The following is a 16,730-nucleotide window of genomic DNA, read 5'->3' on the forward strand; positions in this document are numbered from 1 at the left end:
TTGTTCCTGCCAGACAGTGGCATCCTCCAAGATAGATGGAAGTGTTTCTGAAGAGAATTACTTAGACACTAATGATCTCAACCACATTTATGAGTGAGGTATAATCTTTACAGGCGAAAGGTTTCTATTGCCCTGGTGTTAGTTTACAGTATAAGATGTTGGCCGATTAATCTATTTCATGGAGGGTCAATCAGAATGTTATGGTCTTCTGCCAAAAACCATCTTGAATTTTAGGAGTTCTGGACCCTAAAACCTGGCCAACACATTTGCCCTCACAATGTGTTCAATGGATCAGAGAGTCAGCTTCCAGCACCTTCGAGAGATGTTAAATCAGACACTCTGGGCTGAGACCCAACAGTCTTAGCCCAGTCTTATACATACACCCAAACTTAAGAAATGCTGCATTTTGTTGTGAGGCAGAGAATTATTTTAGAATTTGGAGTAATTTCTGCCTAGGTTTTAAAAAAAAACCTAATCCACTACAGGTCCTTGTCGGAACTTGAAAGTTTGCCCTGTATTACCTTCCCCACACTTAAGCTGTCCCTTTAGCCTGGGGCATCCCAATGTCTGCTGCACAGCAGGGTGGTACAGATGCCCAGTGACACTCTCCTAGTAAGTGTTGGTAGCCTGGCAGTGCTTTCCCATTCTGTTCAATGCTTTTTAATTATTAATATTGCAGTAGGAACGAAGTATATGACTGATAAAGGTGGACCCAGGAGGTCACATTCATCTCTAAGCTTATGTTTGTGAGCCTTAAAAAAAAGATATTGAGCCAGGTGTGGTGGCTCTCGCCTTTAATCCCAGCACTCGAGAAGCAGAGGCAGGTGGACCTCTCTGAGTTTGAGGTCCACCTGATCTACATAGTGAGTTCCAGGACAGCCAAGGCCGAGACTCTCAAAGGTCAACAAAAAGAGAAAGAAGGGGGATGACTGTGGGTATCAGTAAGACAGTTCAGCAGATAGCATTACTTGCTGCACATGCCTGGTGACCTGAGTTTGAACCCCGAACCCATAGTAGAAGGAGAAAGTCAACTCCCAAAAGTTGTCCTCTGACCTCCACGCATGCTAATACACATAAGCACACATACAATAGTAAATAGGAATCAATATAATAATAGTAATAGTAGTAATAATAGTAATAATAGTAAATTAATATATTTTTACAAACAAAATAGTGCCAGATGGCTGGCCCCTGTGATTATTTCAGCTCCAGGGAGCCTGTAGTTATTTATTTGGAGATGTTTTTACCCAAAGCTAGAACAGAACTCCTATAATCCTAGCCCAACAGTGTGAAGAAAAACGGAAAAAAAATCAACAGGCAGGTAAAATGTGGGCGGGGTTAATTGGATAATGATTGACACTCTCCCTCCCGTCTTCCTGTCCCTTTCCTTCTCCTCTGCTCCCTTTCTTCCTCCCGCCCCTCCTCCATACAGATGTCTCATCAGAAGTTAACCTTCTCCTGGTTTGCCATGGTTTTGCTGGTGTCTCCACTCATGGCCATGTGGGAGCTGGAGAAAGATGGTAAGCAGCGTTTGCCCTGTTTTCTTTGGAGCTCCAGCAGCTGGGCTTGACCTCCAGGCATTGTGCTGGGAAGGGGGATTGAAGCCTGAAGGAGGCAGCCACACCTGAGTTTTCCTCAGGGAAAATTCCTCAGGGAAGATGAAGGGTTAGCCTCTCTTCTTCCTCCACCTATCTCTGCCTTGTTTGGTTTTCATGTTGGGTGACGGGAAAAGAGCTTCGGGAGGACTACGATGGCAAGCAGGATATGACGTTTGCCTTAGATCACTGAAAATGACTCTTCTAAACAACTGGAATTTCCTTAGTAGAGAATTTTGGAAGAGAAGTAGCAAGACTGCCTTCTGTTCTCTCCTGTCCTCCACACTAGCACATCCTTTTCAGTGGGCACCATGATGGTTGTCCTCTGGCTATTTTGGGGTTGACATTCGCACTGGCTTAGTTTCAGGTCATGTTTCTGCCAGGTATTGATTCTGAACCTTTGAGGTTGGGTAGCCTCAGGACGTCACTTTTCTTAGTTGGGTGTTCAATATTGCACAGCCTGCATGGGCTATTGAATATGTTAATGAATACAGAAGGCAGCATATGGTAGAGTGAGCATCCGTATTAGCAAGTGCTATGGTTTAAAACAAAGTCTCTGAGCTTTTCATTATCCCAATGGCAATAAGATTATTAGTAGACAAATAATGAAGACATAGCAAGGGGCACTCTCTGTCCTTGTACCATCTCACAGCTAGCAAATGTCCATCAACTCAGTCCTCAGATGTTCCTGACAGAACCTCAAATGTTTCACAAAATACAAGGTAATCATGTCAGGAACTTCTGCTTTTACAGCTACACTATAGTAATAATTAATATTTACTGAGCACAGAACCTCACTTAATTTCACAGCAGCCATATAAAGGAGGAGCTTTCTGTATTCCATTTTACAGATGGTGAAAACTGAGGCTCGAGAGATTAAGTATCTTTCCCACAAGGCCCACAACAGAACTCGATCCCAGTTTAGTCTCACTTCAGAGCCTGCGTGCTTCCGTGCTAGAATTTTACAAGTAAGGCATGAAGCAACTGTTTCCTGTGGCCACAAAGAGGAAACGGGCATAAATTAAAAATGGAAAGATTTCTCAGCGGCTGATTAGAAATAATCTTCTGAGAACTTCAGAATCTTTCATTCTGAAGAGTTAGAAAGATATTTAGCAGGTAACGGTGCTTGCCACCAAGTCCTGATGACCTAGACTTAAGCACTGGGATCAACGTGACAAATGGAGAAAATCAATTCCTCGAAACTGTCCTCTGCTCTCCAGACATGAGCTGTGACACATGTTCACACACGTGTGCGGAAGAATTAAATGCAACTTTAAAAAGAGTAATCCCAAGTCTGGCCACCCACCCCAATAGAATTTTGGGCACTTTCCTAATTAAAGCTTCTAACACAGCCAGATCTACAACTTAAGGATTTTTTTTTTTAAAGACAGACTGCTTATGCAGGAACTAAGGCCCTGGCAGGGTTAACTGCTTAGATACTTCTGACCTGCTAAACCACAGAAATTTCAGAAAAATCAACATGAAAAACACAGAGAGAGCTTATGTTGGAGCCACAATGGTGGCCTGCAGCCCAGCGGCTAAGCTCTGATTCCAACATCCCCAAGAAGTCCTTTCCCTGTCACGGGACCAAGGTGTTCTGAGGTTTCTGAGTTCAGGTTCTAAAAGGGCAGGTCTGTTTTGTGGCCTAGAGGACAAAAAGAAATTGGAAGCCAAAGGGTCCTATGGGTTAGTGTCAGCGCAAGCTAATGATTTCCAAAGACTTTGGGCCTCAAGTGATTTGCACCTCTTATCTTTCCTCCCCATTCAGCAGCTACAAATCCCACCATGGATGTAAGTAAGAACTTAGCATTTCACAAGGCTTTAAGCTCCAATGCCAGTGACAAAGCCACCATTCACAGGGCACTTCAGGGAATGGTCTTAAGCTTGCATACAAATTAGTTTAGCTGTTACCTTCGAAAGAAAGCACTAATATTTTACTTTCACTTTTTAAAAAAGAATGACATCAGACTCAGGCATGGTAGCACTGCCTGCAGTCCCTGAACTTGGTAGGTCAAGACAAGAAGATAGCCCTGATTTTGTGGCCAGCCTGGGCTATAAAGTAAAATTCTAAAGTAGCTCGATGTCCCTTCCCACGCCTGAGCCTATAGCTCTCTTGAGGCCTTCTGCTGGCTTCGATCCATGGCTGTGCCATTCTGAACCCCAAGCTGTGCCTTCCAGATCCAACCAGGCATCAGATCACTGTGGGCATCCCAAGATTTCTGACTCAGCGACCAAGAGCAAACATCACTGATGACTTTTCGGGTGATGTTGATAATAGAGGTTGGGAGACAGCCAGGCTTCAAGGGCCACTGAGTTAAGCTGGTCTTTCAATTAATAATTCGTATGTAGGTGACCTTTGAGGCTTTGTCACATGAAGGTTTGATGTGACACGCTCCAGAATACCTTACGGAGGCTCGTTTAGGAACTGGCATCAGATATGCATTGTGTAACACAGGAGACAAAAGATCTGAACTACAGCATTTGCTACACTTCACACTTGATGGGACCTTGCTTAGCCCTTTGGCATCAGCACAAACAGTTCCTTCAAAAAACTGAGAATATCACCTACTGCTTCATAAAAGTGTAAAATAGCTTTTCAAAACAAGTGGTTAATGACAATCTCTATTGACAAATTTCATGCAGAAGGGACTAAAAAAAAAAACCTAAGTCTTCCTGGATAATTTTAAGGGTTTTTTTTTTAGTGCAGTTGCCTGCCTCTTCAATCTGTGGACAACAATGATGACAGTGATGATGATGATGATGATGATTATGATGATGGTGATGATGATGATGATGGTGGTGGTGGTGGTGATGATGATGATGGTGATGGTGATGATGATGATGAAAGGCTAGCACAGGGTTAAGCTGCAGTAGCTTTGCCAAGGTGCATGCTTTTTACCATCTATCCTCACAGCTAAACCTATTAGCATAGACACTATTGTTCCTATCATTTCGCCAGGACTCTGAGGCTACTGGTGGCTCAGGACCTTGCTCAAAATCCCCTTTGCAATTAGAGAAGACAGGATTTCCTGATCTTTCTTTCCCCATGCCTATGCTTTAAGCCATTGTGTTCCCCTGCTCAATGCTGCGCCCTGTGTATTCCCTGTGAACTACAACAGGAAACTTATTCCCCCTCATTCCCAACACACACACACACACACACACACACACACACACACACACAGAGGCATGCATCCTGTGCTCTTCGCATCTTTCTTGTTTCAGGATCTTCCCTTGTGAATCAGAGATTGATTATTACAGGCCACCTGCCAGCTAATGACTTGGTGGCAACTATAAAACTGCTTCTCCGTTCTGTCCCCATGCCCTGAGATTGTCTCAGCAACACTTGCCAAATTCTTGTGAGCTATGATGTTCCAAGGGCAGCGGGCATGTAAAGACACTGAATAAAACCCAGTTCCAGAGTTCGTGAGGCCCCTGGTCCAGGTCCTCACTACTGGTGCTCTCCAGTTTATGTTGTAGAGGTGGACTGGCGCCCCGATGCCCCCGGAGAAACAGTGACCCTCACCTGTGACACTCCTGAAGAAGATGACATCACCTGGACCTCAGACCAGAGACGTGGAGTCATAGGCTCTGGAAAGACCCTGACCATCACTGTCAAAGAGTTTCTAGATGCTGGCCAATACACCTGCCACAGAGGAGGCGAGACTCTGAGCCACTCACATCTGCTGCTCCACAAGAAGGAAAATGGAATTTGGTCCACCGAGATTTTAAAAAGTAATTCCATGCCCTGGGATAATACCTTTTCTTCTACCTCTCCTTAAAAATAATAATTATGAGTGTGTGTGTGTGTGTGTGTGTGTGTGTGTGTGTGTGTTTGTGTGTACAGGTCTGTATGTGCATGTGGAGGATCAGAAATCTTTCTCATATCCTTTGAGACAGGAACTCTCATTGGCCCATAACTCACCAATAAGCTGTTTTGGCTGACCAGTTACACCCAGAGACCTTGTCTCAAAAAAAAAAAAATCTCACCCTGGTACCATTTAATGGCCAGTACTCCATCTACAATCAAAAATCAAACGAAAACAAAAACAAATTTCTTTATTAAAAGAAAACTCCTAAATATTTCTCTTTTTTTCCCCCCTTTCCAAATGCAGATTTCAAAAATAAGACTTTCCTGAAGTGTGAAGCACCAAACTACTCCGGACGGTTCACCTGCTCATGGCTGGTGCACAGAAACACGGACCTGAAGTTTAACATCAAGAGCAGCAGCAGGTAAGGGAGCCGTCGAGATTTCTCAATGCTTTGCTACTTCATAATGGAAATAAGTACAAACCGCCCGTGGATTATCCGTGACTTGTAATGGAACAGCAAAGTCAATTCTAGATTTTTTTTTTTTCAACTTCCTTCTGCTTGCCTAAGGAAATCGTGAGGAGCTTTAAGCCAACCCTCTGAGAACAGTTGTCTGGGGAGTTTGAATTCACTCATCCGAATTGCCTGGCCGGGCTTCATTAAGGCTCACAGCACCGTGGGGAGAAATTACAAAGAACCCACAGCTACAAATAACTTGCCAAAGCTCGACCTTGTGTCCAAAACAGAATCAAGTACTCCAGGGCCTTGCTTGTTGGAAGCCCTGGAACAGATTCCAGAACCCTCTGAGGCCTTTTGAGATTTTCCTAGAGCCTTTTCAAATTCTTTCTGACCCATCAAGACCGTTATTCTGGAGTTCAGTTTCTCCAACACACTTGGGCTTTCTCTGAAAAAAAAAGAAAAAAAATTTCCCAGGGCTGCAGAGCTGGTGTGTCAGACTGCTCTACAGCTGACTTCAGTCAGCAACTAGACCCCTGAGTCGTGTGGAGGGCAGGAGCACCCTAGCACTCCCACTATTTAAATGAATAAACGGGGGGCTGGAGAGATGGCTCAGAGGTTAAGAGCACTGACTGCTCTTTCAGAGGTCCTGAGTTCAATTCCCAGCAACCACATGGTGGCTCACAACCATCTGTAAAGAGATCCGATGCCCTCTTCTGGTGTATCTGAAGACAGCCACAGTGTACTTATATATAAAAGTAAATAAATCTTAAAAAAAAATAAATAAGGGGTTGGGGATTTAGCTCAGTGGTAGAGTGCTTGCCTAGCAAGTGCAAGGCCCTGGGTTCGGTCCCCAGCTCCGAAAAAAAGAAAAGAAAAAACAAATAAATAAATGAATAAACGGGGGCCACGGGGACTCATGTTTTCGTCTTTAGCATGAATTTGCTATGACTTAAACATAGCTAAGGAAAGTAATGGCCCGGGGTGACATCAAAGTCCTTGCTGCTTATATGAGAATTTTTTGAACTGGTAAAGGTGGCCCCAAAGGAGACCCGTGTGTACATTGCTTGCGCAGGGTAACATGCCAGACTTCTGTGTGCTTTAAAAAAAAATTAGACAAGCACGAAAAATTTTCTTGCTAGAGACATCTTGCACATGTTCCTGAAGAAACTGGCGCACGGATAAGGGACACTGGAATATTTCGCATAATTAGCAAAAGAATTCTCAAATGGGCTCCAATGTGCATTATTGAAATGAATAACACAACTTTCATGTTCTGCTCAGAGAAGTCCCCACCATACTTTCAGGGAGGAAAAAGATGTTACAAACTCACACCTATATAATGTTTGTCTGTTTTTAAAGTCGTGCTACTATTCGGATAAACTACATACGTACAAATATTTGTATGTGTGTCTATCTTAAATACTCATTTATAAAACTCTAGAAGTAACAAGCTGTGAACAATATCTCTATGTGGGACTCAGATTTGAGTTAAGAGGGGGATTGCAAGCTTTCTTTATAATCATCTTTTTCATTATAATTCTTTATAATTAAGCGGGTCCTCTTGCATTAAAACATTTTTCAGGTTCATTTAGGCCAGAGATGTAAGTTTCAGTCTCTTACAGCTAAACTTTCACTCTGGAAAGGGCTGGGGTGTTTTTGTGGTTTTCTTTTTGTTGTTTTATCCCACAGAAGAAATCTAGCCAGCTAGGCAGTCTGTCCTCAGATTGTAGTCACCAGGCAATAGATCTCCGATCTATAACACAGAACTCTTTCTGCCTTTGCCATCAGTTCCCCTGAGTCTCGGGCGGTGACATGTGGAGCAGCGTCTCTGTCCGCAGAGAAGGTCACACTGAACCAAAGGGACTACGAGAAGTACTCAGTGGCGTGCCAGGAGGACGTCACCTGCCCAACTGCCGAGGAGACCCTGCCCATTGAACTGGTGGTGGAGGCCCAGCAGCAGAATAAATATGAGAACTACAGCACCAGCTTCTTCATCAGGGACATCAGTGAGTTTCGCATGGGAGCATGCGCTTGGGGAGCAAAGGTGCCGTTTGCCACGTGTTGGTGATGCCCCGGGGTATAGGATTGGCCTGCATTCTCTTTCATTCTGCACTTCCTGAAAAGTATGATATGGACCCTACCGTCTGCATCTGACAGATGAGGAAATTAAAGGGTTAAACTACCTTTCTCCACATCGAAAATCTCATTAGCAGCAGCCCAGACCCAGCTCTGCCCCAGTGGCGGCACCTAATGGTTTATGGGTTACCTACATGCTTAGTATAAAGCAGGACCCGAGCACAGGGAGGGTTCCCTAACCGCAGGCCCAGATTAAGCTTAGGCTTTATTAAGCAGAACGACTCAACCAGCTGGGACTTCCGGTCTGTGCAGTGAAGAAAGGGCTCTAAAATGTAGGGTGTGGCCAATAATGGTGACTTCCTCGAGCGGAAGGAGCATGCTCGGTATTTCCTTCACGGGGCGCTGCCATGATGCTCAGAGAAGTGAAGGAGCTATCTTAGAGACTAGAAGGTGGTCTCAGTCACCCAATCTCCGCAGTCTAAACCCTACTAGGATACTAAGGGATGCCTGTCTTCTTCTGCAGTCAAACCGGACCCACCCAAGAACCTGCAGGTGAAGCCTTTGAAGAACTCTCAGGTGGAGGTCAGCTGGGAGTACCCTGACTCCTGGAGCACTCCCCATTCCTACTTCTCCCTCAAGTTCTTCGTCCGCATCCAGCGCAAGAAAGAAAAGACGAAGGAGACAGAGGAGGAGTGTAACCAGGTAGGACTTAATGCAGCCCGTGTTGGGGACCATGGGAAGATCCTAACAACCAGGTACTTGCTACAGGAACAGAACTGCGTTCAGGGCTCTCTATGTGTATCACACACAACCCACGCAAAGGCCAGAAGGCAGCCAGTATTGCTGTCACCTCTACACAGAGAAGGATGGAGAAGCTCAGGGAGGCTATGGCTTGCCCAAATTCACCCACCTAGAGCAGTAGCAGAACCAGGACCCAGAGTTAGTTTGATAGAGGCAAAGGCAGTTGGCCCGACCACCTCAATTCCTCCAGTACAATCGACTATCAATCCTCAACTGATATTGTCCATGATATAGAGACCTGGGATCCAGGAGCCTAAAATGATTGCTTCAACTGAGTAAATATAATAAATGCTAGAACATTGGTGCTGGGTCTCACCAAGTGTGGACAATCCCTGCTTCTTTAATATACGGTGCAATTATTTCACCTTACAAGATTCCCACACTTACATGGGCTAATATGGTGGCTTTCTCCATTTCTGGTCCTTAACACAGTGATCTCTCACAAGGTTTTGGAGGACAGTTTTACAGAGCATTTAAGTCACAGATCAAAGACTTTTCCCTATACAGCATTGAGAATGTGTTAGCAATTCAGCTCAGACACTCAATCACTCCCCAGAAACAGGAGCAGAAAATGGGATGATTTTTGAAACAGATTTCAACTGTAACCTAAAATCCTACTAAGTTTCATGCCTGTGTATATATATTTAATATACCTATCTTAAACAGGTAACGTCTAGTGCTTTCTACCTGCTAGAAGCTTTCTAAGCATTTTTACATAAATGTATTTAGCTGCTGCAATTCCTAAAGGCAGGCATTATCATGGGACCTATTTATAAATAAAGAGAGACACGGAGAGGCAAAGACATTTTCCTGAAGCACCACAGCTGTTTAGTAGCATTGCCAGGATTTGAAGTCACTTTCGTAAGCTGACAGGCATGGTATTTCTTGATGTCCAGAGGACAGCTAAGGAAAGCTGGTCTCGGTCCCAACATCAGCCTCATATAGGAGTCGTTCGTTGCCCATGGGATCTTCGGGTAAGGCTGCTATTCAGAGAGGCAGAAGGTGGAGCAAACTGTTTCTGTTGGAACGTAGTAAATAGAAAAGTGAAAATGGGGAGACAGATGAGTCATGCTGAATGAAGTATGAAGACCTGAATTTTAACTCCCAGAAACTGAATAGTAATGCCTGCTACCCCAGCTCTGGGATGAGGTGGGACACACACACACACACACACACACACACACACACACACACACACACACACACCTCTGTTTACAGCTTCTGCCAGCAGGTGGTGCAAGGGGAGCATCCATGCCAGCCTGCCTTATATTACCTAAAGCCCTTAAACTTTCCTCTTCTTTGCAGAAAGGTGCGTTCCTCGTAGAGAAGACTTCTGCCGAAGTCCAATGCAAAGGGGCGAATATCTGCGTGCAAGCGCAGGACCGATACTACAATTCATCATGCAGCAAATGGACATGTATACCCTGCAGGTAGGTGAGCAGGTCCGTGAGGCCCAGCCACACCCCATTCAGTGACCCTGGTGGAGGATAAGAGGAGGCTTGTGAGGGAGGTGAGGGGTGGAGTTCCTGGCATGGGGATTCCAAAGTCAGAGACACATTAGTTCGTTAACAGATGTTAATCCGATATCTATGTTAGGTCAGGCACTGTCCTGGGCCAAGGATACTGCATTAAAGAAAACAGGCATAGGTCCTACCCTTGTATTAGAAAAGGCAAGAAAGACTGGATGGGGAGGAAATCAGGAGTCAGAGTATGGAGAACTTGGAAGTGAACAGAACTTGGAACCTTGTCCTAGGAGTTCTGGGGAGCCACTGAAATGTTTTTAATAATGAAATATCCCGGTTAAAGCCCTTTTAAGAAAAAAAAATCTCTCGGGGTTGGGGATTTAGCTCAGTGGTAGAACGCTTGCCTAGCAAGCACAAGGCCCTGGGTTCGGTCCCCAGTTCCGAAAAAAAGAAAAAAAAAAAATCTCTCAAGAGAGCATCTGGCAAGCATGAGATCAGCTGAAGTCCGGGCCCTGTAAGGAAGGGCTGGACCTTCTCACACAGAACTCCCCAAGACCCAGTGTCTGGGGATAATGTGTGATGAGAAATAGGAGGATTTTGAGGCTATACCTCTGACCAACATGAACTGACCCACCTTCTTTTACAGGGGCCGATCCTAAAATGTAACTCTGGAAGGAAAGAAAAGTGCAAGACGTTAGGAAAGAAAAAATTTACACTCGTGATGGAAGAGACCCCAAAAGCTATTTTCTGCTTTTTTTGGCTTTTTTCCAGTTTTTCTGAGTACATAATGACACCTTTGCTACATTTCTATACTTAAATGTTAAATGCCTGCCGGGACAATGAGCTAATTTATGCATAGAGGTTTTAGCATTCTCCACGGCCTTATGCTATTGAAATATTTAAGTAATTTATGTATTTATTAATTTATTTCTGTATTTAACATTTGTGCACCAAGATGTATTGAATATTTCATGTGCTTGTGGCCCGATCCACAGGGACCATGGGCCCTATTATGCAAAATGTAAAGTTGTTATCTTCTCCAACAACCCTTCAACCAAGGCTCCGTAGGTACCTTGGCTTTTGTGACAACCAATAAGAACACACTATTCTGACACAAGCAGTGCTATGTATTTGTGGCCAATAAAGACATACGTGGTGTTTAGAGAGAGGAAGAAGCTGTAAGGCAGACTCTGAAGAGTTTAGCACTAGTTTCAACACCAAGGAAAACTTAGAAGTGATATCGATAAGAAATCAGAGCCTTCTTTGGAAAGGAAACCTTTAGATACCTAAATTTAAAAGAAGTTTTAAAGGCCACGTATTGGTGGCATGTGCTTTTTAATCCCAGCGCTCAGGAGGCCAAGGCAGGTAGATCTCTGTAAGTCTGAGGACAGAGCAAGTTCCAGCACAGCCAGGACCACACAGAGAAACCTTGTCTCAAAAACAATTAAAAAAAAACTAGAACTTGAAATGCAGGTTTGGGTATATAGCTCAGAGGGCAGTGTGCTTACCTAACATTCGTGAAGAGCTGACTTTGGTCCTCAGCACTGCATAAACTCAGCATGGTCTAATCCTAGCACTGGGGGGAGAGAGGCAGAAAACTCAGAAGTTCAATGTCATCCTCAGCTACCTAACAAGGCCAGGCTGGGCTGCATACTAGCATGCTGCAATATCTCAAAAAGAAGGGAAGGAAACAGGGGTGGGGAGAGTCAATCGACTGCCTCCTTGGCAGTCCCCACCCCCAACACCCCTAAGACAGGGGAGCAGAGACGCCCTGGGTGTCTGGAAGAATAGAAGCTTTTGGAAGTTGAGGGGCAAGATAGTGAAGCTGTGATAAAAGGACCTAAAAGCCTGGGCACCTTAATAGCCACACAAATGGATGCAAAGAAAACCATCCAGGATCGCCATGTCAACAGCCCGCGTGAACCTAAGGCGCGGATAGGACCAGACAAGATCCATCACACCATGAAAACCCTAGTGCTACGTAAGGACACAAGGGCCACGCTTCTTGTAGTGACTTGCATATGCTTTTCACGTGTTTGATTGTCTATTTGTGCTTTCTGAGACCAAATAAATAAAACCTCTTCCTTGCAGTCACTTGCTCAGCTGACTCAGGCATTCCCTTTCAAAGCCTATTTGGCTGCGTCCCCTCCCCCGAGCCCCATCATCTAAGAACTGCTTCTCCTTGAAGTGATTTCACTTCCAGTTGTGCAGAGTTGACCCTTCCCTTTTTAGTATTTCCAGCATCAGCATCTTGCTGAGCTCAGGGACGGTCCCCGCAGGCTTCCCAGAAGGAACTGCACCAGGGCACAAGACTGCACTGTGCCCTCTTGAGGGGTTGGCTGTTCCCTCGTCGATCCTGAAACCATCCTCTGCTTTCCCCCTCGTCTTAGTTTGCCCTTATTGCTGTGATAAGACATCACGACCAAAAGCAATTCAGGGAGGAAAGGATTTATTTGTAGTTTACAGCTTGTAGTCCCAAGGCAAAGGGAAGTCAGGGTAGGAACTCAAGACAGGAACTGAAGCAGAGACCACAGTGGTCTGGGCCCTTCACATCAACAATTGACCAAGAAAATGCCCTGCAGGCTTGCCTTATAGGCCAGTGTGACAGGGAAATTTTCTTCCTTGAGGTTCCCTCTTCTCAGATGACTTTAGCAAGTTGACAAAAACTAAAGCAGCACACCCCTACACCAGGAAATAAAACTCTAAGTGAGATGGATGGACTGTGTCTCTCATATACCCATATATGCCATCCATTCAGCTCCGATATTTATTGGGGATCTGTATTGTGTCTGGACGTGCTTTATCCCTTCATGTTTGGGGTTTCCAGTGACTCTCGTGTCATTTTCCCCTCAAAGAGTGCTCTCCCTGACATTGCTTATAAAATAAGGCTGAACACATTTAACCCCCATGAAGTGCTAAGACGCTCACTGTGTATGATGTCCCAGGATCTCAATAGACTGAACAGAAAAGACAAGTCCGCTCTGTTCAAATCATGGGCCTATTGTATTCTCCTACTGGCTCACGTGGAAAGACTTAAGTGCAGAACTTAGGGAGAATGAAGATCAACCATCCGCCCTCTGCTACTCTGAAAACCCGGTCAGGCACATCCCAGCCTCCTTGCAATGGCAGGATGGTTTTTGGTAGAGTTATTTGCTTAGAGTCCTGGTTGTGCTTTCTAGAAGGGTAGGAGGAAGTTGCTACCCTCCTATGCAAGCCTTTGGAGCACAACATCCTGTTATGAGCCCACACTTGAGAGCAGGGAATGGCTTCTAACACCTGTCAATCTTCCTAGGAGGACTTTCATCCAGCAATAGCAAAACATTTATTAGGTACTAAATGAACAGTCCCAGTAAGGAAAAGGACAATCACTTTTTATAAGCACAGGGACCTAGGACTGTTTTCCCAATCTTTCAGCAAACTTAGGACCAGCTTAGCTGTTCTGGTCCTCACCACATAGCTGCTTTTCAACTGTGACCTCTTAACATTCGATTGACTTCAGCGCACATGATGTAGACTTTCTTGAAAGTCAAGTCATCAGATGAAGTGACGGTACTGAGTGCCAGCCGCTAGGCCCTGGGGCTGTTTCTGCCTGCTTTGAGCTTTGAGCCTTGAGGTCTGCTACGGGCATCCTGCTGAGGACAAGGTGTGGCAGGTGAGGATGCTTCCCTTAGTGGACACAGCGGGGTTTTTTGTGCTGGTGGGGCATTGCCAGCATCACCAACAGACCATAAAGCACTCTAAGGCTAGAGGTCATTCTTGAGGTACAGAAAATGCAGAAGCCCGAGGCTGCAGTCCTAGTGGCGCACAAGACACAGGAGGAAACCACTGAGCATTGGGAGCTGGAAGTCTGGAATTGAGTGGAGAGTCAGTAGCTACTGAAGCAAGAAGCAATGAACGAGAGAGAAGGCAGGCCCACCTGACCAGGAAGAACAGGCTAAGACACAACCGAAAGAGAAAGCACCTACAGGAGAAGGTAGAAACCCTTCATTCCCAGAGAAAACATGGAGGTCCCAATAGAAGCATCGGGCTCCTGGAAGAACCACAACTGGACCATCCTCAGAGAGGGCCAGGTGATCAGATCTCAGTGCAGATGCTCTTAGGAACCCAGAGTCATGCAGGTAATTATATGAGGTCAGTTATGCAATGGCCATTTCTGGAATGGGACATCTCACAGCACTCCTCCCCATTCTGCAGCTCTTATATACTTTCCACTGTTTCCCCCCCCCAGGATGTTTGCTTAGCCTTGGGGAGCTTGATACAGATGTCCCGTTTAGAGCCAAGCATTCGACCATCATTCACTCTCAGCACTTGGACCAGTTGTGAATCTCTGCATTAACTTCTGCTCGCTGCAGAAGCTTCTCTGGCTGGGATTGAGAACAGCACTAATCAGTGTGCACTAATCACCATACATATTTACAAGGCAGCTTGACAGCACGTCCATTTGGCAAAACAATAGTGGTAGGTAGTGCCACGACTTCACAAATCATTGCCTTTTGATCAAGCTTAGACTAGGCCTGAATCCCTCTTATGGATCTCATATTCACTCAGAAAGTGGTGGTCAGTTCTTTCCATGATGTTCATGCCATCAAGGCAGGATGGTATTACAGCTTTCTGGGTTCTCCACTGGGCAATACCTCCGATGACTTCTCTCTCTCAGAGGCCTGTGTGGTTTCTTCCAGCACTGTGAGAACTGGCCAACATAAAGTTTTCAGGTCTATTTCAGCTTCACGTTTCTATGTCATGCCCTCAGAGTGGTCTGCTTTTATAAATAAAGTTTTATTAGAGTTCCTCCACCCTCAAAATCAAACTTCTAAAAAAAAAAAATCTCTTGAAAATCTGAACAAAAAAATCTCAAAGTGGAATCAGAGGGCCAGGCCCTAAGCCAGAGCTGTTATGTGACCACATGACCTTGAGCAGAGCATCCGTCACAGCCTCTTGAATGTCCAATCAATACTCACTCCAAAGTCCTTCCCATTTGATGCTTCTCTTCAATTCTGAAGATTAGAAAGCTAGGCAACCACTTTCCAGGCACTCTTCATTGCAGGCTTAGATTTTTCGAAACATACTAAGATTTCTCTCTGCACATGTACAGGTCGTTATGACTGTTCTTAAGGGATGGATGTTTACAGGGCTTTGTATGTCTTGATGAGCAAAATATATCTTATCTAGGTGGGCAGTTTATATCCTTATCAATTGGTTGTAAGTTAATTGTGTGGATGTATTGTACATTGAACATTTAACATATAATTCTGATTGTTGGGTTCCGATTTGTTGACTCATGACTTAACTGGGTTGTTGAGAGCATGAGCAGAGTCCATGACAGGAGGCCATGCTATGCTATAGAATGCTTGGGTCTAGTGGGGTGTGGGGCCTGCGGAAGGCGACGTGTGTGTCAGACGTGGTAACAACCCGCCAAGGGGACAATGTGTGAAAGTGGCTGACAGAGAAACAAAAAGAGAGCACGGATCCGAGTGAAATGGGAAAGTGCTGAAACAAGTCATGTGCTGTTTTTAATTTTACCGCAACGCACAGGTAGGGGAGAAAGAAGGTTAATAGGAACGGGGGGTTGTGAACCTGTTTAGTAGTAGTTCTTTTGGTGTGATTCCACTCTTCATTGTCAAGATACCAGTAGTCCAACTCAATCAATAGCAAACACTAAATATGAATCAGCAGCAAGGCCACAATCCAGCAGAAACCACAAGGCTCCACTGAATCTGCACAAGTCAGCAGAAGGGGCCAGAATCAGCTGGAAAACCAAGGAGGCCAGTTCTGGCCAACAAGAATTAAGAAAATCCCACTGGAGAAATGCTGAAACGCCTTGGGTTTCCTGACAAAAGATAAAGCTATGAGCATAGTTGCTTAATATCTCCAAGACCCAGCTTTCTCATCCTTCAATGGGATCGTTGTAATGCCTGCCTCATGGGGAAATTGTAAGGATTAACGAGCTATGGGATCAGAAAAGTGGATATCTCCTGTACCCAACGCAGGAGTCACGCCAACTTCTCCATAGCCAAGGCAAGTTAACATGAGAAAAATAGCACCACCTTTATCGAATTAAACCGTTTCAGAAATGAACACAGGCTCAAAGCTCCAGAGGAAAACGTTCTATGCTTTGGTTTAATAAAGGGCTGACAGCAGATAGACATATGATCAGGTGAAAGGCTCTGATCTAATAGTGAGAGACTGGGGACGGGACCCCAGCAAAGCCTGTGTGTTCGTATTCTTCTTGGTCTCTTTGTGCAGCGGCCCTTGTGCCCAGCAATGGAGCAGGACACTTCCCGTATGTGGGTTTTCGGAAAGGGAAGGAAGGAAGGAGGAGCGAGAGTGAGCTCATTCTCCAGGCTTTGTAGCTTGCTTGGGTGTGAGAGGCTCTAACTTCTATAATCTATCGTGGAGAAAGCAATTTTAATTTATGTGAGTTGCTTTGGCGATAGAAGGAAAGAGTAAGGGACGAAGAGAGCGGAGAGAGTGATGGAACTAAGTGGTAGGTTTCCACAAAGTCACAGCATGTAACAGGTCTCACCTG

The 16,730-nt window shown here is 45.0% G+C and overlaps 1 protein-coding gene across 2 annotated transcripts; it reads left to right on the top strand.

Annotated features, from left to right (window-relative positions):
- The first annotated feature begins 1,432 nt into the window (after nt 1-1,432).
- On the top strand, nt 1,433-10,863 carry Il12b (interleukin 12B). Of its 2 annotated transcripts, XM_032914397.1 has the most exons (7): nt 1,433-1,520; nt 5,064-5,330; nt 5,711-5,828; nt 7,653-7,870; nt 8,464-8,642; nt 10,047-10,171; nt 10,851-10,863. In XM_032914397.1, exons 1-7 carry the CDS (start codon nt 1,433-1,435, stop codon nt 10,861-10,863), a joined length of 1,008 nt encoding a protein of 335 aa, XP_032770288.1. The 2 variants fall into 2 exon arrangements, with proteins under 2 accessions (XP_032770288.1, XP_032770289.1); XM_032914398.1 differs by lacking the exon at nt 10,851-10,863 and having other exon boundaries at nt 10,047-10,175.
- Nucleotides 10,864-16,730: the final 5,867 nt, after the last annotated feature.

The sequence above is a fragment of the Rattus rattus genome, chromosome 9 (assembly GCF_011064425.1).
Source record: "Rattus rattus isolate New Zealand chromosome 9, Rrattus_CSIRO_v1, whole genome shotgun sequence".
Lineage (NCBI taxonomy): Eukaryota > Metazoa > Chordata > Mammalia > Rodentia > Muridae > Rattus > Rattus rattus.

Coding starts and splice junctions, on each gene's coding strand:
- Il12b (XM_032914397.1), top strand. CDS start 1,433: ATGTCTCATCAGAAGTTAACCTTCTCCTGGTTTGCCATGGTTTTGCTG. Junction 5,331..5,710: donor GTCCACCGAGATTTTAAAAA/GTAATTCCATGC, acceptor TTCCAAATGCAG/ATTTCAAAAATAAGACTTTC. Junction 7,871..8,463: donor CTTCTTCATCAGGGACATCA/GTGAGTTTCGCA, acceptor CTTCTTCTGCAG/TCAAACCGGACCCACCCAAG.